At 35.9% G+C, this 25,648-nt stretch overlaps 1 protein-coding gene across 1 annotated transcript in view; it reads left to right on the plus strand.

The window, feature by feature from the left end:
• The window catches only part of slc6a3 (solute carrier family 6 member 3), a 32,237-nt gene extending 6,954 nt beyond the window's left edge, over window positions 1-25,283 (plus strand). Inside the window, exons 4-15 of the mRNA XM_039655158.2 lie at window positions 1,530-1,743; window positions 3,396-3,534; window positions 4,977-5,111; window positions 6,874-6,977; window positions 7,206-7,330; window positions 10,279-10,391; window positions 10,576-10,704; window positions 10,856-10,955; window positions 14,946-15,046; window positions 17,855-18,022; window positions 22,126-22,197; window positions 24,861-25,283. Coding sequence (XP_039511092.1) covers window positions 1,530-1,743; window positions 3,396-3,534; window positions 4,977-5,111; window positions 6,874-6,977; window positions 7,206-7,330; window positions 10,279-10,391; window positions 10,576-10,704; window positions 10,856-10,955; window positions 14,946-15,046; window positions 17,855-18,022; window positions 22,126-22,197; window positions 24,861-24,884 — 1,424 coding nt within the window. The 3' untranslated portion in view covers window positions 24,885-25,283. The remainder of the gene's footprint in view (window positions 1-1,529; window positions 1,744-3,395; window positions 3,535-4,976; window positions 5,112-6,873; window positions 6,978-7,205; window positions 7,331-10,278; window positions 10,392-10,575; window positions 10,705-10,855; window positions 10,956-14,945; window positions 15,047-17,854; window positions 18,023-22,125; window positions 22,198-24,860) is intronic.
• Window positions 25,284-25,648: the final 365 nt, after the last annotated feature.

The following is a 25,648-nucleotide window of genomic DNA, read 5'->3' on the forward strand; positions in this document are numbered from 1 at the left end:
ATCCTAGGGTGTCATCTAACTTACGCTTTACCTTTAGCGTCAGTTAGATGACGTGGGTAGGTTTAGGTCTCGGGTTGGGTTAGGATTAGTGGTGCAACGGATCATCATTGATCCGTGATTCGTTTAGATCAATGTCTTCGGTTCAGCACACACGTGATCCGCGGATTGATTATGAAAAAAAAAATGTGCGCATGTTGTTCAGTCAACACACAGCTTCGTCATAGCGAGCGGAGGAACGGAGAAGCTTGAACACCCCGCGTCATATAAATCACCTGTATGGGACCATTTTGGATTTTCCATCAAATATAACATGAAGGAAAGAGGTTAGTAGATCAAACCGAGACGTACCACCGCGGCATTTAAGCAGCCCCTAGTTGCATAATCAGACCGGGCTAAAGCAATCACAAATGCTATCGGTGTGTTTATAGCTGGAGACATGAGGCCATATTCGGCTGTGCAAAACGAGGGCTTTAAACACATGCTGAAAGTACTTGAGCTACGTTACGACATGAACTGTTGTGGATGAACTATCCCGAGCATCTGTTGCGCTCACGACAGACAGGTGGACTTCTAGGGGAACGGAGCTATGTGACGATAACCGTTATCGTCACATAGCTCTCACCGCTCACAATTTAAAAGTGTTAATAATCAAAAAGACAAAACCTATGTTTATTTGTCTTGTCTTTTATTATTTTTTTTTATTTTTTTTGCTGATCCGAAAAATGATCCGATCCGTGACTCTGATCCGAGAAACGATCCGATCCATGAGTTTTTTGATCCGTTGCACCCCTAGTTAGGATTAGATAGCGTCATCTAACTGACGTTAAAGGTTACCCTAAAACGTCGGATGTTGACGTATGGTCAAAAACGTCAGTTATGACGTCTTGGGATGAGAACGGGCTGTTGCAGTATGTTGCTTGATCGTTTTGTTTATTTTTTTTATTAAAGTTTTTATTAAAGTAAACCTTATTTTTACTTTAATCGTCTCCCTTCCATTTTGGACTCTACACGGTACAGAAACAAAGATTATTGGAGTACGAAGAAAATACTATTTCAGTTGTTCTCACGTTTAATTAAATTTATTACTTGCCATTTCTTTGTAGCTGTTCTTACATTTTACTAGCATGTTTTGAGTTAAAACTCTTTCAATCCTGCAATATTTTTTTTCTTCAGTGCAGTTTAAGGATTTTCTCAGCTGGATTTAAAAAAAAAATGCAGTTTAAGGATTCTCTCAGCTGGATTTTAAATTACGAATCAGTTTTTGTCGTAACACCAATTGTCGTAATCTAATAACCCAAGATGCAAATATCATTTAAACCCATTAATTCCATGTTTGTTAGTGCTGGTTTAGCTGGTTGGAATGACTTACTATAGCGGACAAGGCTGATTGATCAGCATGTTCATTATAAGGCTGACCAAGGAGGTCTTGCTTGTTAAATTAGTTATAACCACCATCAAAACATGGTGAGCAGTTATAGTCTTTACAGTAGTGACATCTTACTCATGTGAGGTTTGCTTGGTTTTCTCAGGTGTGGGCTTCACGGTAATCCTGATCTCCCTGTATGTGGGATTCTACTATAACGTCATCATCGCCTGGGCTCTGTTCTACCTGTTCTCATCGTTCACCAGTGAACTGCCTTGGATCCACTGCAACAACACCTGGAATAGTCCCAACTGCTCTGACCTCAACGATACTCTGCTCAACGACACGCATAAGGCAACGCCAGCGCTCGAGTACTTTGAGTACGGCCAGCACAAACACAAGCTGTCATTACAAATGTATTTCAGAAATACAGAGAAACCCCTCTACAACCATTACTGTACAGTCAACAAGAACAATCTTCGGTAACACTTTAGAATACGGTTCCTTCGTTAATGAATAACTACACAAGAACTAATGAGTAACACAATATTAACAATCTAGTAACTATTATTAACTAACAAGAAACTCTGATTAACAAACTAGTAAGTAATAGCGCACAGACGAAAGTGGTAGTTCACTATTAACTAATCAATAACTACTATTTTTTTCAATACTTCCCAGAGAACTACTGAAAAAGTTTATTAACAATCTAGTAACTACTATTAACTAAACGAAACTCTTATTAACGAATTAGTAAGTAATAGCTCACAGATGAAAGTGTTACTAGATACTTCTGTGGGAATTACTAATTATTTGGATCCGTATTATAAAGTGAAGATCATTGGAACTAACTAGTAATTACTCAAGTGTTAGTAAAGACATTTTCTAAAAGTTACTAAAGTTCACCAAAAAATCTCAAACATTTGCACAAATCATTACTAGATCATGTAGTAACACTTGAGTAATTACTAGTTAGTTCCAATGATCTTCACTTTATAATACGGATCCAAATAATTAGTAATTCCCACAGAAGTATCTAGTAACACTTTCATCTATGAGCTATTACTTACTAATTATTTGGATCCGTATTATAAAGTGAAGATCATTGGAACTAACTAGTAATGACTCAAGTGTTACTAAAGACATTTTCTAAAAGTTACTAAAGTTCACCAAAAATCTCAAACATTTGCACAAATCATGACTAGATCATGTAGTAACACTTGAGTAATTACTAGTTAGTTCCAACGATCTTCACTTTATAATACGGATCCAAATAATTAGTAATTCCCACAGAAGTATCTAGTAACACTTTCATCTGTGAGCTATTACTTACTAATTCGTTAATACGAGTTTCTTTTAGTTAATAGTAGTTACTAGATTATTAATAAACTTTTTCAGTAGTTCTCTGGGAAGTATTGAAAAAAATAGTAGTTAATGATCACTTAATAGTGAACTACCACTTTCGTCTGTGCGCTATTACTTACTAGTTCGTTAATCAGAGTTTCTTGTTAGTTAATAATAGTTACTAGATTGTTAATATTCTGTTACTCATTAGTTCTTGTGTAGTTATTCATTAACGAAGGAACCGTATTCTAAAGTGTTACCCAATCTTTATCTACACGTAAAAGTAATTTTAACAATTCTGGTAAAAACAGTAAAAATGCAAACATATTTACAGAACAACCCTTATATTTTACAAGTTAAAACTTTAACTTACACAAAAACATTACATTTTAAAATTCCAAACAACAATAAATCCAACAGCCCGAATTAGGAGAGGCCACAACATCTTTTTACCTTTATAATATACTGACATTCACCATAATAACACAGAATAAGACATGACGAATCAAAGTTCTTCACAAGTGACTATCGCTGAGGTACATTGATATAGAATAGGCACAGTGTCATTCACACACAACACAAAACAACATCATGGTAACACACATGACATTAATGTAATACACATTTAACAACATAAGATGTAACATAGAACCCGAATGTAAAACTCTGGTGTCTCTTGCACCTCCAGGCGAGGCGTGCTGCACCTTCATGAGAGTACTGGGATAGATGACCTGGGTTTGCCCCGCTGGCAGCTCACTGCCTGCCTGGCCGTGGTCATTGTGGTCCTCTACTTCAGTCTGTGGAAGGGAGTCAAGACATCAGGAAAGGTTCGAGCTTGTACACAAACTCTAATATATCACTGATGTTTAGCTGGTGTAGCTGATGCCCTCTAAAATAAACCTGCCTAAACAGACTAACCGGACTTGGAAACCTGGTCACCCAGAAAATTCCACTTTTAGCACTTTACAGTGTAGCAAAAGTGGTACAAGTATTCTTTACTTAGTATAAGGAGATCAGACAATGGTGATCATCAGTAAAACAAATTAGCTGTTTTTATAGTTTACATTTTTTTCCCCACCCTGTTAAATACAATGTTCTGTCATGAAACTTGCAGGCTGGCGTATGTTGACAGGTTCTTAACTCAATTCGCTTGCAAACACATCGGTCTCTATAGGGGACAGCTGATTGTGTCCTGCTGTATCAGTAGCCAGTGAGCTCGCATGCTCAACCTTCAAATACTGGTCAGCCTTTTCGGTTAGCAGTTACTTTCAGAAACCCTCCACCTTCCCCAGCTCCACCTGTATAGTCTGCTGTGGGTAATTCATGTATACTATTACAGTATATACACCAGCAGCATGTATTACTTGCCAACCCAATCTCACAGGAATTTGTACGAATTTTACGAATTCGATTTTGCTAAATCGTACATATTTTACGAATTATCCAATTCGTATGAATTCGTACGAATGACCGCCCCTATACATAACCGTCACGTGGGTTTAGACAAATCGTACAAATTCGTATGAGTGAGGTCGTATGAATTAGTACGAATTAGCCACTTTTGAATCACTCGTACGAATTCGTACGAATTGACCCCAGACCTAAACCTACCCGCATCATCTAACTAGTAAAGGTAAAGTGTCAGTTAGATGACGCCAAAGGGTGCCTAAAGCGTTGAATATTGAAGCATGGTCAAAATTGTCAGTTAGATGACGCCTTGGGATGAGAATGCGTTGCACTTGAAGTGAAAAACTTGAACTTTTTCGGTTTCTTGCCACTGTTGCCTTTGGCTTGCTCAGTTGGGGATATTCAATTTAATTAACCAATCAGTAATGCCATTGATCAGTTCTACCAAACGTGGATATTTTTCCACTAAGAAACAAACATTGTTATTATGTTTTGATTGATACTGTGAAGCTGCTTTGATGCAATCTATATTGTGAAAAGCGCTTTATAAATATACTTGACTTTTTGTAATGAGGGAAAATCTTGCTGAAACATTGGTCTGCACAAAATGTGTGACACAATTTATTACTTTAATGTATTACTTGTTAAAAAAACACAAATCAATGTTTTGATCAATTAGACATGCTTACAAAGACGAATCACAAACACATGATTTCTTCAAAAATCTAGTTTGCAACTGTCATGCAACTTACTGTATTTGTTTTCAGAAAACGAGTGAATAATACTATTGTTTGGTATTTTAAGCATCATATAAATACGATGCATTGATGTTGCACGTGACATTCATGATATATGTGTGCAGGTGGTGTGGATCACAGCCACAATGCCATATGTTGTCCTCACTGTCCTGCTCCTGCGTGGAGTCACACTGCCTGGAGCAATGGATGGCATTAAAGCTTACCTGAGTGTGGACTTCCTGCGGTTGTGTGATGCTCAGGTATACACATACACAAGTGTACATACACTACTGTAAATTGATCAAAAGTGACGAAGACATTTCTAATGTTACAAACAATTTTTGATTCAAATAATTGCTGTTCTTTTGAACTTCCTATTGTTCAAAAGTACCGGTTTCCACAAAAATATGAAGCAGCACTTGTTTTTAACATTGAGAATCATAAGTAACGTGTCTTGAGCAACAAATCAGCAAATTATAATATCTGAAGGATCATGAAACTGAAGAAATTATGCTAAAAATGTTGCTTTGCATAACAGGAATAAATTACATTTTAAAATATATTACAATTGAAAACAGTTATTTTAAATTGTGATAATATTTCACAAGATTGCTGTTTTTACTGTATTTTTGATCAAATGAATGCAGCCTTGGTGAGCAGAAGAGACTCAATTACTGCAATATCATAGACTGCATATGAAGAGTTCAGATGCAAAAGCCTCTAAGTGCCATTTGAAATTTTCTTCTAGAATGATCATTTTTATCAAGCTTGTATATTTAAGTTCAGTGATTTCACTTAAATGGCAATGATAATTACCTATTAATTGTTATTTAGGTGAAATTACTGAACTTAAATATACAAGTTTGACACAAATCATCATTAAAGAAGAAAATTTCAAATGGCGTTTAGAGGCTTTTGCATCTGAACTCTTCATATAAAGCTAATCATAGTACTGTATTTGTATAAAAAGGCCATAATACTAAATAAAATTCTTATTTTGGAATAAACAATTATTACAATAAATGGACATATAGATCATTTTGTCAGATGTACCACTCTTAAAAGAGGGGTAACACTTTACTTAAAGCCTTTATGTACAATGGATTATATATTTTCATAAAAAATTATGATCAAAGTTAAAATGCATTATTATATTTGCAGGCTTCTTGTTACATCTGAAATTGTTTGCTTGTTTGTTATGTGTTGTATCATATTTTCTAAAAGCTTAATATTAGTATTATAATATACATTATTAAAAATGTGGTTCATGAGACCATAAAATGCTTTATAGGGTCAATTACAAAGCATTATTCATTAAAAAAAAAAATCTTATAGAATGCATTAAAGGCTTTAAGGAAAGAGTTTTGCCAATGAATTTTCTTTATTGGCATCCATCGTTTCATGTAGAGCATCCATAGAATATTTCCATTAGTCAAAAGGTTCTTTATAGTGGATATATAGTGGAACATTTAAAAATGTTCTTCACACTTAAAAAACAAAAAAGTTATTCAAAAAAGGTTCTTAAGGGAACCAAAAAAAAAAAAACCCTAAAAACTACGCAACGTCTCCATTAAATGCACATGCATTGCATTAAAGAGCAATTATTTATTGCTCTTTGAAAACCAGTGGCATTTATACAAAATAGTTTTGATCAGTCAATAGCACATACTCATTGATTCATATGTGTGTGTGTGTGTGTGTGTTTAATTACGAATCAATTTCTTGAACGCCTCATAAGAATCGCTCACGTCATCATCATCGGCAGGTGAAGTTACTATTAACCTTAAGTAAGTTTTTCCACGATCTACGATTCTTTCTCAGAGGACCACTTGGCAAAGAGACCTCAAAGCGGCAATTTCAGAATTAGATTAGACACATGTGTGCAGCAGCAATTTGCAAAATTACCCTGTATTCACAAGTGTCTTTCATCTTTCTGCTGAATGAGTTTCCTGCAATTATCTCTAATGATAGCTGTTGTGCGGGCCCTTTTGTGCGGCCGGCCGGGGCCGTTTTGTGTCGCAGGTCTGGATCGAGGCAGCCACGCAGATCTGTTTTTCTCTGGGAGTGGGGTTTGGTGTGCTAATCGCCTTCTCCAGCTACAACAAATTCAGCAACAACTGTTATAGGTGAGCAAAGTCGAGTCATATACTGGAGCAATAATGCAAACAGACACAGCGGGATTCATGAGCCACACACACAAATGCATTTTCTCACACTTTGAATTGCTGAATTAAAGCGATGCCCCTTTGATGCTTTCTAGCACAGAGGGGGTTTGCATGTTCGTCTTGACATCAACTGTTTCATCAATATCAGGCTGAACAGAATAAAGCCGCCAATGTTTGTTTGTGTTACAGAGACGCCATCATAACCAGCTCCATAAACTCTCTGACCAGCTTCTTCTCTGGGTTTGTCATATTCTCCTTCTTGGGTTATATGTCACAGAAGCACAACGTCGCTCTAGATAAAGTCGCCACAGATGGTGAGTGTGTGTGTTTTCATTTTTGCACTAAAGAAAAATGAAAAAAGATACAAAAGTTGTGTCACTAGGGTGGTATACCCATTCAAAAAATACTAATATGTAGGCCTACACTGTATAAAATGCTGGGTTATTTCCACCCAAATTTGTGTCAAATATGGACAAACCCAAATGTTGGGTTACAAATGTAATTAAACATGTACATTTGAAAGTGAAAGTTGAAGTTGGGTTAATTTTTTTAATTACATTTTTTGGGTGTGTCCATATTTTACCCAATTTTGGGTTAAAACAACCAATATTAAATGTGTACCTATTGAAAGGGAAGGGTACCACCTCAGCTTTTGTAGGCATAGATTTTTTTTTTTCCTGAGAGTGCCATGTGAGTGCTTACAATGACTTTAATGCATTGTTTCCTCTGCATTTATTAAAGTTCATTTCATGTAGCACATTTTTAACACTTCAAGTTGTATAAATTATCATCTACATTTATTCGTTTCGCAGATGCTTTTATCCAAAGCGACTTACAAATGAGATTATTACATGAAGAATACATAAAAAATTAACATCAATCAATGTATTATGAACAATACACTAAAAAAAAAAAAAAGATTTTTGCTGCTTGTCGGATTTGCTTAATTAAAATGAGCTTAAGCAACGCAATTACTATACATTTTGTCCAAACTTAATTTGATTGTGTTCAATCTACTTAAATATGTAAAATTTAAGTTTACCTAATCTGTTTGTGTTGGATTACATGAATGATTTGTGTTGCATTAACTGAAACTGAGCTGTGCTTGTTAGTTCCCAGCATGCTTTGTATATGGCTGAATTAAGAGTTAATTGTAATTCATAATTGTGTTTAATGTTCAATTACATTGCAATTATTAGTACCATTTAAAATTACAGTGGGTTAGAGAAGAGTGGAACATTTGGTTAGTCTGAAAACTGATTCAGCAATTCCCTCAGCAAATGACTTGGTTGATAAAGCAAGTAAATCTTATAATTCAAGATGCCAACAAGTGCTTTTGGTAGTTGATAATTGGATATAGTCTAGAAATGTATTAGTGTGACACTAAAATACATTTTATTGTAGTGGATGAATAAATATTATGGATTTTTTAAATTTTTAAATTCACTCACAATGTTAAATTAAGCTGTGCCCAACCATAGTAAATAAGTTGTATCAACCTTAATACATTAAGTAGATTCAACGTAAGTACATTAAATTCAAAAAACAGAATTGCATAATGCTGAAACAAAGCAAGTTAATCATGTGGAAATCTTTTCAATATTTTTTTTTATGACCATTCAAAGAGTTATTTTTTGAGTGTAGTATAATTATAGTTCATGATAATTTATGTTATCAACTTTAATCTTACTGTAAAATGTTACCGTTACATTTTGCTGAACAACATGATGCCTATTTTCTTCACAAAATCAAGTTTTGTTCCAACGCGTTCTCATCCCAAAGCGCCATATAGGACGCTTTTGCAAAAGCGTAAATATCCAACGCACATGGCACCCTTTAACGTCTAATTAGACGCTTCGGTTAGGGTTAAGTTTAGGTAAGGTGTAGGGTAAGGGTTAGACCACTAGGGGGCGCCTTCTGCCCAAATATATCTGCGTCCCATTTCACGTTAAAGGGTGCCATGTGCGTTGGATATTTACGCTTTTGCAAAAGCGTCCTATATGGCGCTTTGGGATGAGAACGGGCTCTTTGTTCACATCCTTTTCATAATACTTTAAGCAGAATATCCAAAAATGTTAAATTACTGTAATTTGATATATATACTGTACATATTTATCATTAGTTTCATACAGTATCATGTTAAAAATTTAATTTAAACTATTTAGGGAAGAATACTATTATTAACAGTATTATTAATGTTTCATAGATATTAGATACATGCTCAGTGCTTCATGTCCTCTGTGAAATAAACATGTGGCACTGAATTCCTGATTGATTTCTTTTAAAGCTTAAGTGTCAGAGTCATGTGCCATACTCTTCCTAAACACCAGCGTCTGGAGACAGAGAATGATTTCTCTGAGAGCAAAATCGATGTGTGCGATGCAGAATGTCAGTGGAATCCAAACATGTCGATTTGTCTGATTCTCGCCAACATTTCTGTTGGTCTGATTCGTATTTTCTGGAACAAATGTAAAACAAATGTGTTTTCTTATGTGCTACAATATTTTTTTTTTTCCTGATAAATATATGCTATGAATCAAAAGTTTGGGGTCAGTCAAATTTGAACGTTTTTGAAAGAAGTATTACATTTTCAGTACGGTAGTGTTTTTCGATGATGTAATTTATCAAAGCTGAATTTTCATCATCATTACTCCAGTCTTCAGTGTCACATGATCCTTCGGAATCTGTATGCGGATTCGTTGCTCAGGAAACATTTATTATTACTATCAATGTTGAAAACAGTTGTGCTGCTTCATATTTTTGTGGAAACCATGTTATATGTCAGGATTCTTTAATGAATATATTTAAAATAGAAATATTTTATAACAATAAATGTCTTTACTGTCGCTTTTTGATTAATTTAATGCATCTTTGCTGAATGTATTTTGATGTATGATATAATTGAGATAGTAAAGGAAAATCATGGAAGTGTTTTTTTACTGTTTGTGTTTCATAATTTTACTGTTATTCTAACATGTAGAAAATGGTTATAATATATATATATATATATATATATATATATATATATATATATTGGTGATTCCATTCCGTTTTTTTTTTCTTATTTTCTTATTAAAATATATTGCAACATCTTCAGTGTAACATCATTTTACAGTGTATTGGTGTATTTTATATTGATATGATTGTGATGTTCTTTTAAATTATAGACTAATACAGTAACTTCAGAGCTGCTCTCTTAGGGGTTTTAATGCATTGTATGTACTGTAAAGATGTTGAATCTTTGCTTTTTGCTTCTCTCCAGGTCCTGGTCTGGTGTTCATAATTTACCCAGAAGCCATTGCTACACTACCAGGTTCATCAGTGTGGGCTGTAATCTTCTTCATTATGCTGCTCACTTTAGGAATCGACAGTGCTGTGAGTCGATGTGATAGACTTGTTCTGTCCATCTTACCTGCTCAATCTGAAACAAAACTCCAGATTGCATGTATTTACTGTATCAGTACAGTCCAGTGTTACTTAATGCTATACATTATGTGATGAATGGACTCTAACAAACACAATGTTCTTTCCTCATAGCCTGGTAAACTCTGTTTTTCAGATGGGAGGGATGGAGTCGGTGATCACGGGACTCATCGACGAATTCAAATGCCTGCACAAACATAGAGAGCTCTTCACGCTCTTCATCGTAGTTTCCACGTTCCTCATCTCACTCATCTGTGTCACAAACGTACGTGAGAGGCAAAACAGTCCTTTAACGAGGCCACTCTCATCTAATGAACTTTTCATCTGATTATGAAGAGTCTCTCAAAGACTTATGGGTGTTGAATCTCTCTGTTCATCGTGATCATGTTCTGGTCTCATCTCACTTCTTTCTCCAGGGTGGCATCTATGTGTTTACCCTGTTGGACCACTTTGCCGCCGGGACATCGATTCTGTTTGGAGTGTTGATTGAGGCCATCGGCATCGCCTGGTTCTACGGTGAGGCTGATTGCTCTTCTTACATGTCCAGTGAAGCTGATGTGGCATTAGGGCTCTGATGGGCTTTCAGACGGTTGTGCTCCAGGGCCGCTCGCGCTCATTAGGCTCCAGGGGTCCTGATATGTGGCTTATGGACTCATATCTGTCTGGAATGCAGAATGGTTTACTCAAGAATTTGAAAAACCACTTATAAATTTGGCATTCAATTTCAACTCTATATTGATCTACTTGTAATCAAGGAAACATTTTCATTTAGTTTAATGGGATTTACTAAAATAACAAAACTAAAACTGAACCAAAATTGTTGATATATTTACAGTACATGTAAAAAGTAAAGATAAAACAGAAAATTGCTAAAACTTTAACTAAAATGAAAATGGGAAATGTAAAAATAAAAAACTGATTCATAATAATAATGAAAACTATAATAGCATCTCAATGATACAAAAATAATCCTGACTATACTTGCAGTAAATAGATTTGGGTTTTACTGAAAGTCTTTTAAAGAGCTACAAGAAATTATAATAATACTAATCTGAATGATGGTCTTCTGGGCAGATGAAGATCAATTATGATTATTTACCAGTAACCACAAAAGTAATATTAGAAGTTAGTCAGACATTATTATTATTATTTATTCCTATTAGTAGTGGCATATATTAAATACAATGTTGCTTTTAACTGAATATATGTAAATATAAATATATATATATATATTTTTGGTGATTCCATTCAGTTTAGATTAATCCACTAGATTAATAATAATAATAATAAAAGATCATTCTGTACATTTCAACAAAGTCATATCACAAGTTAGTCCAACACAATCTAATGGCAATGCATAACTATTTAAAATTTTGGCGAATCATGACTAAACTGTATAAATTCGTAAATCTCATTTTTACTTTTAAAGCGATCCGACCGCAGTGACGGTTATGTTAAGGGGTGGAGCTTCATGTTTTTTCCCCCCTAAAAAAAAAAAACATATGTTTTCACAATACACAGTATACAAATTGATACGAAATCGCCACCTTTTAAAACAGATATGTTTCCCGACATCTGGTTGGTTAGCCAGAGTGGATATTTTCACTTTTGGTGCAAAATAGACTAGAGGCTTTTGCATCTGGATAGCACATTGGATTGCTCAAGAATTTTTATATTAGTTTTTAGCCGCTTAATCAAAGATTTACGACTCACAAATACTGTAACATTTGATTAACTGTGCTAATAGACTATAATACGGTTGTATCCTGAAATCTACAGTAAGAAATTCTTTTCAAATACTCAATCCCTAAACGTTCCACGCATTGACTTTGTCCTCGAAAAGTCATTTCTTTGCTTTTGGCAAACTGGCATGTGGTTGGAGGAATGTGAACTTTGCAAACATACCTAAGGCAACAAACGATTCTTGGAGACCTGAACTTCAGCATGACACCATAAGCTCCGGACTGAGAGATCAGTATCAGAGAGCAATGTTTGAACCTCTGGATCTTGAGGTAGCAGGTCACAGGCTGATGCTGTCAGTCAGGCCAAGACCAACCAGCCTGAGGCTTCAGTGGCCTTTTTGGAAGTTCCGTTTGCTGCCGAACACCTGTGCGTTTGGCCCTGTGCTCGTGACACAGCTCTGCTCTCCATGTCTGGTGCGTTCAGACATCAAGCCTTGATCAAAGCCCTGCGGCCAACCCGACTCACAAAGCAAGAGATCTACATGGAAGCCACTATGAAGTTTGCTTCCGATCCAGCCTGATCTCAATAAAGTGCGTACCTATACAACGAATGCTATTTCTCGTGCCATTTATACGGCAAAAATAATTTTTGCGTCTATATGATACTCAGTTTTCACGTGCATATTTTCAAGTCAAAGATTTATTTTTTAGCCATTTCAACAATACAGTTGATAGGAATGTGTCTTGGTATGCCCACATATCACCGGCCCCAAAGCCCATGCCACGCATATATGCCACACATACACATCACAAAAAAAAAAAAAAAAAAAACACAAAAAAACAGCACAGATACACCCCCCCTCACCCCCACCACCCCATTTTACACACTTTATGGCGTGTGTAATATGCACACACTTCCCACCTCCCCCTAAACCTACCCGAGGGGTTTTCAGTGCGTAGCATTTTGCATGAAAAAAATAAAATAAATAAAAAAATTGGCGTATAAATGGCACGAGAAATGACATTCATAGTAAAGATAAACACTTTCATGAGACTGTGTTGTTTTCACAACTCACGTGATATCGTTTCATGTGGAGCATGGCTTGATGGTGTCACTCAATATTGGCATTTTTTATATATGAAGAGTTCAGATGCAAAAGCCTCTAAATGCCATTTGAAATTTTCTTCTTTAATGATGATTTTTATCAAACTATATATTTAAGTTCAGTGATTTCACTTAAATGGCAATGATAATTGCCTATTAATTGTTATTTAAGTGAAATTACTGAACTTAAATATACAAGTTTGATAAAAATCATTAAAGAAGAAAATTTCAAATGGCATTTAGAGGCTTTTGCATCTGAACTCTTCATATTAAAATGTGTTTTTAAGTCAAGTACGCCTATAAAGTATAGGGGCTAGAGGGGGATTTTCATACTTATGTTTTCCTTCATGACTCACTGGCTACTATCTACATCAACATGCCATTTTTTGGCAAAGAATAATAAATATTTATATATTTATATGTCCCAAAGGTGTACTAAGTGAAAATGAAAATGTTGTGGTCATTAAGGTTTTTAAAAAAAAATTTTTTTAAGAAATTAATGTTTATTCAGCAAGGATGCATTAAATTGATTACCTGTGACAGTAAAGACGTTCTATTTTAAATTAATGCTGTTCTTTTGAACTTTCTATTTATCAAAGGATTCTAAAAAAATTAAAATTATTACGGTTTCCACAAAAATATGAAGCCGTTTTAAACTTTGACGAAAATAAGAAATGTTTCTCGAACAGCAAAATCAGCATGTAAAGAATGATTTCTGAACGATCAGGTGACACTGAAGACTTTGCTTAAAATTCAGCTTTGCATCACAGGAATAAAATTTGAAAATATATTACAATAGCAAACAGTTCTTTTAAATTGTGATAATATTTCACAGAATTACTATTTTTACTGTATTTTGATCAAATAAATGCAACCTTGGTGAGTAGAAGAGACTTGAAAAATAAAAATGACAAATCATATAACTCTTGCACTGTCTTTAAACAGAGATTAGTGTATCACTGTCTTTCAGAGAAAGGAAACATCAGAAACTTTGACGAACATTTTCGTCATAGTTTAAAACAGCTTCATTTTTTTTTTTTTTTTTTGTGGAAACCGTTATAATTTTCATTTTTTAGAATACTAATCCACAGTATGCCAGTGATACAATATCACCTGTTTGCCTCTGCTCATTTATTCTTCTTATGGCCTCCCGCCATAATCAGTTACATGGATATTAAATTAACCATCACAGCTGTTCATCATTGAGTTCATCACCATGTTCCTCGCCTCACCTCATTCTTGTTTCCGGTATTGTTTGTGCATCGCACACTATTTCGAGTTGTTGGCTTATGTTTAATAAAAACTGTCGTTACTGTACCTTCTTCTTCATCCGTGGACTTAAACCATTACAACTGTGTTTATAGTCTAGTGCCTTTTAAATATTTAAAATCGGTCAAACCATTTTTTAACTAAATGCAACTGATGTGTAAAAGAAGAGCATTATTTAAATAGATATTTTAAAGAGTTGGATTTCAATCCCGTTCTACAATTTTCAATTCTTACTTTTTGTTACAGCAAACCTCACAGCCATGACAATATCTCAGATCTGTTTGGTAGGAGTTGCAGTATCAGAGACATTCATGTGCATATTTAACCAACAACCTTATTAGATTTTAGTTTGGATTCAAAGGTATCAGCAGTTTGGAGAGCAGGAGATTAATATTTGACATGGAATAAATGAAAAACTAAATTGAGCTTCACCTCCATGTGTGTTTTTAGGTGTGGATCGCTTCAGTGATGATATTGAGGAGATGATAGGACAGAGACCTGGCCTCTACTGGAGACTGTGCTGGAAGTTTGTTAGCCCGTGTTTCCTCTTGGTACGTTAACAATCATGATTCCTCTGTTAATAACACAACAATGCAAATAATTTCGGTGACACTTTATTTTACGGTGTCCGTGATACAGAGTAATTACTTAATTAATTACTTAGTAGTAGACGTTGTAGCATGTAATAACATGTAATAACGTGTATGACATGTAGAAAAATGTAATTAACATGTAACGAAGTTATGGAACAGCCTGTACTTATAGATTTTAATTACACACATAGGCAGCTACTGTTACACATATGTAACAGGCCGAGTCGTTTACATACATGTTACCGACTTGGTACAATGTAAATAAAAAAGTACGTTGTACTACTCAATGTAACAACAAGTACTTTAATATGTTACTAAGGTGTGAAAAATCCTGCAGTTGCACATGGTCATTGTGTACCTTCTAAAATAGTGTATCAAGATTGTACTTAAGTGTACTTCATGTGTATAAGGTATGTATCAGTGATGCGCGGGTCAAAGTATAAACAACCCGCAACCGACCGACGTTTTCAACTACCCGCCCGCAACTCGGACTGCAAAAAAAAAGTAAAAAAAATATTGTACCCGCTTCCTGACCACATTTTTTAAAAGTAGTAAATGCTCATCTGAGCGTTATTGGGCCATAGACGTGTAACAACACACAACACATTCTCACCCCAAGGCGTCACCTTTGACCATGCTTCAATATTTGACGTTTTAGGCGCCCTTTAGCGTCACGTACATGACGCGATCCTACGGCGTCCTCTAACTGACGCTAAAGGAAAGCGTCAGTTAGAGGACGCGGTTAGGTTTAGGTGTGGGGTGGGGGTAGGGTACACGCGATCCTAGGGCGTCATCTTACTGACGCTAAAGGGCGCCTAAAGCGTCAGATATTGAAGCATGTCCAAATGCTTCCCAAGGCGTCAGTTGGGTGACGCCTTGGGAGTGAGAATGGGCTGCAACACAGCATCGTAAGAAGACTTAGGCCTACACATAACAAAGGCAAAGCCAGTCATCATCTTTCATTATTTCAGCAAATGTCTCCCACACTTTTACTCTTTCTATTTGTGTATTTGCGGAGCTTCCACTCCCCAGTCTTCACCTTTTCTCTTGCCGCCTCCATCTCTCTGCAGACTGTAGTGATCATAGACATGGCCGGTTCGTGAACGAATCGTTCTTTTGAACCCGTTCTTTTTAGTGAACCGGTCGAACCAGTACACTAAATCGAACTGAATCGTTCGAAACAGTTCGCGTCTTATGTCAGTGCTGATCCACAAGTTACTAAAGTTACTCACTTTCAGACATGCCTGACAGTCCTTCCGAATCGAAGTAAATCAATATCCTGAATTATATTTTACTCCAGTAACTTTAACAGTTCACTGAACCGAGACATGTTGGTGCCACTGTTGAGAGAAGTGATGAGATGAGCACGAGCAGCTGATACTGCGCATAGATACTGCGTATACCGAACGCACAGAGTTCTCGAATCACCAGTATAGAACCGACTCCGAGAACTGTTTAGACTGAGCTTGTGTGTTATCTTCGTGCCAGTTATTCAGCCAATAATGTGTAGGGCTGTATATTTCATCAAAAATTGTGTCTAGTGCTATATTAATACAAATGTTTAATTGGCATCTTTTTTCAAACGACCCGACCGACCGCGACCCGAATATCATTAAAAACATTTTTGGATGACCCGTAACTGCGAGTAACCGCGGGTAACCGCAGGCACCCGCTCATTTCGGATCAACCCGCGCATCACTGGTATGTATATACACACATGAAGTACACTTAAGTACAATCTTGATACACTTTATTTTACGTAGCTTATCACTGTGTAATATTATGTAATTGCAATGTAATTAGGAAGCTACCGCATACATTTATTCTGTGAATGATTGAGTTAGGCCTAATTCAAACTAAACTACATATGGATAAGGTTTGTAGATTCACATGTAGTACACTTAAGTACAATCTTGATACACTTTATTTTACGTAGCTCATCCCTGTGTAATATTATGTAATTGCAATGTAATTAGGAAGCTACCGCATGCATTTATGCTGTGAACGAGGGAGCTAGGCCTAATTCAAACTAAAATACATATGGATAAGGTTTGTAGATTCACATGTAGTACAATCTCGATACATTTTATTTTACGTAGCTTATACCTGTGTAATATTATGCAAGTGGAATGTAATTAAGAAGCTACTGCATGTATTTAAGCTGTAATCTACACTCTAAAAAATGCTGGGTTGTTTTAACCCAACTTTGGGTCAAATATGGACTAACCCAGCCGTTGGGTTAAATTTTTACATTACATTTTTAACCCAACATTTCGGGTTTGTCCATATTTGACCCAAAATTGGGTTAAAACAACCCAGAATTTTTTAGAGTGTAGAGGGTTAATTCAGATGGATAAGGTATGTAGATAAGTACTTGATACACTTTATTTTAGAAGGTACAAAATGACCATGTGTAACTGCAGGCTTTTTACTTTGGTAACATATTTAAGTACTTGTTACATTGTACCAAGTCGGTTGTAACACATATGTAACCGACTCGGCCTATTACACATGTGTAACAGTAGCTGCCTATTACATGTGTGTAATTACAATCTGTAAGTACAGGTTGTTCCATAACTTAGTTACATGTTAATTACATTTTGTTACATTTTATTACAATGTTTACTACTAAGCAATTAATTAAGTAATTACTCTGTATCACGGACACCGTAAAATAAAGTGTTACCATAATTTCATGGCATTTGTATTATGAGAACTCCTGTACTTAGCATTAAACGGTACTTGTTTTCTCTTCCCTTCATTAAGTTCATGGTTGTTATCAGCTTTGCGACGTTCAACCCTCCCAAGTATGGTTCCTATTATTTCCCCACATGGGCTACGATGGTGGGTTGGTGTCTGTCCATATCGTCTATGATCATGGTACCTCTCTACGCTATTTATAAGTTCTGTTCTCTGCCGGGAAGCTTTTGTGATGTAAGTATTCCATACGGTGAATATGCACAAAAAAACTTGACTAAAATTAATTACATCTAGTCAGATTTATTTTCATTGCAGTTTGTAAAATGCAGATATTTTTTAAAAAGCAGCTTAGTAAAATAATAAAATAAACAATGCAAATTTCATCAGTTATGAAACAAGTTACATTTCAGCTGCAAAGCAGCTCTTCTGAAAACAAGAAAGTCATCATTCCGTTCAATTCAGTTCATTAACATTGTTGATGTTACAAAGTTAGTGTCATTATCAATTCAGCTCAATTCATTTTTAAAATTTTGTTCTCGTCCAATGGAGAGTATGCACATGATGTCACAGTAATCAGTCCCTCCAGAAAAACGCGATCATGCGATCGCTGAATTCAATACAAAATCAGCCAAAGTCCGCATATTTATGCGGGGGCCGCATTTTTTTCAAATACGCCGCACTTTCGCCGCATAAATTGCCTATTTCTGTGCAAAATATGCAGGGTTTGCATAATTTCATAATCCTCGCATTTTCGTTGCAAAAAAAGTCACATGTATCTTAGCAGAAAGTTGAAAAATGTTGCGTTTGCTTCACACAAGAGCAGCCATTTCCCCCTGTTTCCATGGGAACGTTATGAAGTGACGCAATTACGCGACGCCAGACAGACTCACAGAGGCGATTGACATCTCACAAATCGAACTCGTATAACTGTCTGTCACACGTTCTACCGTCACATCGTTACTTAATAAACAACATAAGATAAAAGAAGTAGCATCAAACAGAAATTACCCTGTTCGAGGCGCAAAAATAACACTGCAGAGAGTTCAACAGGGAGCGCGCAGCTCTTAAAGGGGTACACTCCTTATTTACACTCGTTACAGTCTGAAATAAAACAAGATGAGAAATTAAATATTCCCAGCACTTTCTATGATGTAGTATGCTTGCTTATCAAAGGAATTAATAAGAAATGACTCTTACATTAGCCTAGTGAGAACAGGATGTTGGGGAATCACTTTTTTTCTCTTTTTCATCAAACCGCAATTTTTGCAAGTTCCCGCATTTTTTGCAAATTCCTGCAGTTTCATGGCATAAAATTGCATAAATATCCCACATATTCCATCGCATTTTTAAAGAAAACGGGCCGCGTAATCAAGGATTTTTGCCCGCAACAATCAGGACTGAATACTATTATGGTAAATGTTATTTATAAATCGCCAATTTTTTCACAAATTTTTGGAAATTACCACCACAAAATCAGTCATTTTGATCGCAAAAATCACAAAAAAAAAATCGTGAAATCCTGGAGGGACTGAGTAATTACACCCACTGAGTGGCAGCATTAGTGTTTTAGATTGAACGCAGCGAATGTGTGACCGGACAAATAGGATCTAAACCAAGTGAGAGGGACACCTAGCCTGACTAACTCCAGACCACATAACATTGAGAATGAGACGTGGTCTGGAAATCACATGTTCGTTTTCTTGTATTTGAGGTTTACGAATGCCTAGAGCTGTATTATTGGGTGCTACGATTGTCTATCAAATGCGCCTGTACGTAGCTCATAGCCAATCGGTTCAATGATACCAGATGACGTATGTAGAGCGACAGAAAATTAGACTAGGAAGAAGACGATGGGTCAGAGATTTAGGAGATTTATGACTACTCAAAAGCTGTATCAAAAGGTAACTTCACGTCCGCTAGATGGATCCATAGATATATACAAAGTAACTGCATCGGTGTGTCACATGTACGTCTTCATCATCTTGCTGCTCCCTTCCCGTTCTGTGATTGGTTCTCGATCTCAGGAAAACAATTGGTTCATGGTGTCCAGGCTGCCTACCAGCGTGAATAAAATCACGCTGCGGCAAGGCCGCATGGGGAAACCCAGGATAAGGGACACCAGTAATACCAATAGATATTAAATGACCAGAAATTGTATCGAAGGCTGCACTTAGATCAAACAAGATAAGTTTAGTTAAGAGAACAGAATCAGTCGCCGTCAACATCAACAGATCTTTGGTAACTTTTACCATGGCAGTCTCATCATTTGGCTTATGGTAACAGCTATCCAGATTACTGGACATTTCAAAATAGTTTCTACAAACTATTTTGAAATGTCCAGAATATCCTCGTCCTTGTGATGTCCTCGTCACTTCGTCTTGAAGGCCAAGTGTGAAGTGAAGTAAGACTTCTCAATACACCGTTTACAGAAAGCTTCTGTCTATAATGCCTTAGGCTTAGTGATTTAACAAGTTAAAGGGCTGGGCGATATATAACAATGATCCAGGAGATCATTTGGATTTATAGTGTTGTTTAGCTATATAAAGCATTCACAGGCTTTGCTTTAAATTTCCCCGGCATCGATAAATGTCATGAAACCCGATTCCTGGCCACATGTCAGTGTCAATGGACCACTGGTTCTTTGGTAAGCTGTAACGCCGCCTTCACACATGGCAGTTGAAATCAGCTCTGATACGGCTCCGAAGCGACTGGAAGTCATTCATTTCCTGTGGAGATTTGCAGACCGCATATGAATGGGTCCGAAACGAGTCCGACCGAGTGCGGTGCGAAGAAAATCGTGTCCGTTGGTCATCCGGATACGCTCAAAAAATGTAACTCTTGCGAAAAAATTTCAGCGGAAGTTAGCGTTGTGGTACTGATAAACAAACCTTTCTTAACTTTTAAAATAAATAATGAGAAAATGGCCACAATATTTAATTATAGCCAGTATTATTATTTAATTATAGCCTACATTTTAATTGCATTGCCCTAATAACATTAGAAAATCATGAAAATAAAAAATGACATGACAACTTATCGTTATAAAATCTCACCCCGCTCATACACATACAGCCAGAAAATTCAGTGATGGCAAATCGTCGGCTGGTCAATGCTCTTACTGTTGCTCTCATATACCCACATGATTTTTAGGTTTAGGGGCGGGATAAGGGGTAGGTCATTCGTACGAATTCATACGACTTGGCCAATTCGTAAAATACGTATGATTTAGCTAAATCGTACTAATTCGTAGTGAGTGAGGTCGTATGAAATGTTACGAATTAGCCACCTCGTAAAATTTGTACGAATTCCTGTGAGATTGGGTCGAGTATTACTATAGTACTAACAGTAAATTATGCATAGTTACAAGTAATATATAAGTATATATAGACGTTCAAGAGAAATCAACCTTTCTAATCTCTCCACCATTTTTGTTCTACCTGCTTCCGACCCTTTTCACTGTGCAGTACGACGTCCGTTGGGGGCGTATTCCGTATAATGGAGCTGATTTCAACTGCCTGTGTGAAGGCGGCGTAAAGGCCATTGCACACTGAGTCCGAAACTCGCATCCAAATTTTTTTTTTTTTAAATGTTACAATTTTTTTTGACCTCACGTTATGTCAATCACACTTGCACACCACCTCCAAAACTTTCTTCCGTCATAAAATTAACCGAATCGGGTTCGATTTTCTGCGTTTTTCGCATTCATAGCCAGCATTTTGAGAGTTTTTTCGACAATTCAGGGCCGGGGGGGGGGGTGGGGAGCTCGTTCCGCACATCATCGCACATGTGCAATCCTGTCAGTTTTGGTTTTCAATTCGTGTTTATATGAATCTCTCGAATAGATTTTATGTGTTTATATGTTCTCTCGATCGGATTAGAAAAGAAAACCTCCCCGAAATTTCGGATCGATTAAGGTGTGATTGAGCAGCGAATTCGAAAAGTAATGTATTATTTGGGTACAAATTATATAACCTGTAGAATATATACAGCTGTTCTGTCTGCCCAGCACTTCCGCTGATTGTTTTGATGATTGTTTGTTTTACTCCCATTTAAGCATTTTACCAGCCATGTTGCCACTCAGACTGGTTGAGGGGGCGTAGCCCAGCAGAGAAAGTGACTTCAATGCATACCATCAATACTGTCAAAGGAGCTGAATCGATATTACTCAACAACCATTGTTTTTTAAAACCTATTCTACTACTAATTGACCCACTTCTAAAGATTATGCAAATCATATGCAAAAATTATAATGCAATATTGTTGATGTTAACATCCTTGCATTCATCTTGTTGTTTTCATGAATCGGTTTGAATGTGTTGCGGCTATTATCTCGACAGAAACTGGCGTATGCCATCACTCCAGAGACTGAACATCACTTGGTGGAGCGTGGGGAGGTCCGGCAGTTCACGGTGAGATCTTATTTTCAGGATCACGGGTTGAAAAAAATCAGACGGCTGTTTCATGTGTACTTGGAAGATTACATAAATTTTATGGGTGAACTTTCAATTATGCTAAACATGACATTTTACTGCACCGTTATCACAGATACAGTACATGACTTTTAGGGCAGTCCGATCCTCAGTGCAGATATGCTGTGATTGTTCTAGCCTCACTGATATTCCTCCATAAGAGTAGAACTCTTCAGGAATGCATCTGTTAACATTTTCACACTCTTAAAAGCATAGATTCAGCAGTAAATAGAACATTAAAGGGTTCTTTCAGATGCTTCGTATATAGAACTTTATAAGGGGTTCGCGTTATGAGATTTTATGGATTTAGTTGTAATCAATTCATTAAGTTTTAATTCACTTTTAGTTTTAATTACATTTTATGAATTACACAGCTTGTAAACATACCTTATCACCAGAAAAGTATCTTTATTTTAAGGTGACAAAGTTACATCTTACTAGTAGATATAAATATAGTGTTACTACCCTATCTCACGACCAATTCGTACGAATTCGTACGAGTGATTAAAAAGTGGCTAGTTCATACTACTTTGTACGACCTCACTCGTACGATCAATTCGTACGATTTGTCTAAACCCACGTGATTTTTAGGTTTAGGGGCAGGGTAAGGGGTAGGTCATTTGTACGAATTCATACGATTTAGCAAAATCGTACTAATTCGTACGAGTGAGGTCCTATGAATTGCTACGAATTAGCCACCTCGTAAAATTCGTACGAATTCCTGTGAGATCGGGGTGAGTATTACTATAGTACTAACAGTAAATTATGCATAGTTACAAGTAAATAACCTTATAACCATAACCATAACTCTACAGTAAGTTAATTAAGATGTACTTAGTTACATTGTACTCACTAAAATATGTCACCTTAAAATAAAGTGTAACCTAAAACACGTTACACATGAAAGTATTATGCAATAATTTAACTTGTAAAAGTTACATATATGTAACCTTTTTGCCTTCACACGGATCCACGAAAATTACAAAAAATAATGCTGTATTCTGCTACCAGGCCATTAGTTGGCAATGTCACTTTGTAGAGAAACATTACGCATAGACTGAATACATATTAAGCATGTCATTTTCAAAAACTAACATTTTTGTACTTTACACAGAGACGACAACAGTATAGTTTTCAATAACTTTCCCTTTGTAACTCATTTTCAGGCCAACAAAACGCTTTTGAAAATAGGGACCAAAAACCAAAACAATGAATGACCAAAACACATAAAAAGTTTTGGTAACACTTTATAATAACTACACGCTAATAATAATTAGTTAAGTATGAGTAAACCATTAATTCATCATTCATAAAGCATTAATAGACATTAACAAGCAGTTTATAAATACAGCTATAAATGTTTTCTTCTTAATTTAAAAGCGTATCTATAATTTGTTAAATAATTGTATTTTCATCCTTTATTAATGATCAATTTATCATTTCTAAATGAAGAATTGCAATTTTTATGAACCAGTTCTTTGAGAGTTGTCAATGGTTCATAAGATTACTTAGAGTGTGTAAGTAAATGATTAATAAACTATTTAAATGTACATTCATACAGCTTATCATTCAGACATATAGTGATGGTTACTTAGTGTGTTAATAAATGCTTTATTAACATGTATCAATGCTGTAATTCAGGGTTAATTTGGTTAGTTATAAAGCATTTAGTAGTGGTCAGTTTACTATGTTCGTGAGCTCATCTAAAGTGAGGACTAGTCATGCCTTGTAAAGCATTTTTAAAGGCTGTTAAATATTTCTATGTTCTGTATCACTGCGTTGTGTTTGTTACTTTTTACTGTTTAGAAGATTGATGAGCCTTTAAATCGCCTTTATAAATGCTTTACAAAGCATGAATAGTCCTCACTTTAGATGAGCTCACAAAAATAGTTAACTAACCACTACTAAATGTTTTATAACTACCTGCATTTACTTTTACTTACACTTTCTAAGTGATCTTATGAATGACTGACAACTCTTAAACAACTGGTTTGTAAATAATGCTATACTTCATTTAGAAATTATTAATTGATCATTAACAAAGTATGAAGATACAATTATTAAACGCATTATAGATATGCTTATAAATCAAGAAAAAAGCATTTATATTTATAAATTGCTTATTAAGGTCTATTAATTTTTTACAAATGATGAATTAACTGTTTACTCATGCTTAACTAATGATTAATAGCATGCAGTTATTATAAAGTGTTACCGTTTTTAGTTTTTAGTTGAAAATGGTGTAATGTAAAAGATCCCTTAGAGCGCATAATTTCTGTAAAGCAATGCATGTTGTGAAAAGCCAACGCATTCTCATCCTTTAACGTCATATAGAACGCTATATGACAAAACGGCGCTATACTACGCACATGGCACCAGTTATCGTTAATATAACACGTGCTGTGAGGGCTAAGTTTAGGTGTGGGGTAGGGTGTGCGTGTCATATTCACGCAAAAGGACGTCTTGGGTTCGCGTGTTATATTAACGATAAAGGGTGCCATGTGCGTAGTATAGCGCCGTTTTTGCATATAGCGTTCTATATGACGTTAAAGGATGAGAACGGGCTGGAAAAGCTCTATATGAACATGATTTGTTTCTTTCAGCTTCAACACTGGCTGGTGGTTTAAGCGGCGCTCTACATGGAGGTTACGAAGGCACCGGAGGACTCGACTTGATGAAAGCCATGCGTGTCAGTGCCAACAGAAGCGTATTACTAGTTGTTTCTTTCTCGCATAGTCGGATGTGGCTGTTTCGTGACTTCGATCACAATGTGGTTGACATTCTGTCAGTATCAAGTTTTACTCTTCACTATACGATGACTGTTATGATATCTGATGTTGTCCCCACTGAATTATATTGTTAATTTATTCATTCATTTTTGTGATCAGAGTACAACTGAGCCTTATTGATAATTGTGATTGAAGTGTCAAAAACTGTACAAAATACATCTTTAGCAACACTTAAATTTAGAAAAGTGTAAATAGTGCTATTGAAAAAATAAATCTATCCTCTTTGTGTCTAAGAAATGCAAATGCATTTATGTTCAGGTTGACCACAAGTTTTATGCTTGCTTACAGTATCAATCAGATGCACATTTGATGCATATGACGTCCCAGAGAAGAGCTCTCTTCACAGAAGACTTTAGATTGCATTGGTCACTAAATCTGTTTAAGGGGCTAACAACCGATCCATGTTTGCAGAACTGCAGAAAAATTAATCTGCATGCAACAACATGCTATGTGCCAATTCACGATTCCTTTTGTGGGCTATTTGCATACACATCTTTGTCTCAATGCTGTTGACAATGCAATTACTCAATGCTGTGGGAATCTTCCAAACGACAAAACACAGTGGCATTTATGGGATTTTTGTCTCACTGAATGTTGTCATC

This window comes from Pimephales promelas, chromosome 12, assembly GCF_988280905.1.
Source record: "Pimephales promelas chromosome 12, fPimPro1.hap1.1, whole genome shotgun sequence".
In the NCBI taxonomy this organism is placed as follows: domain Eukaryota; kingdom Metazoa; phylum Chordata; class Actinopteri; order Cypriniformes; family Leuciscidae; genus Pimephales; species Pimephales promelas.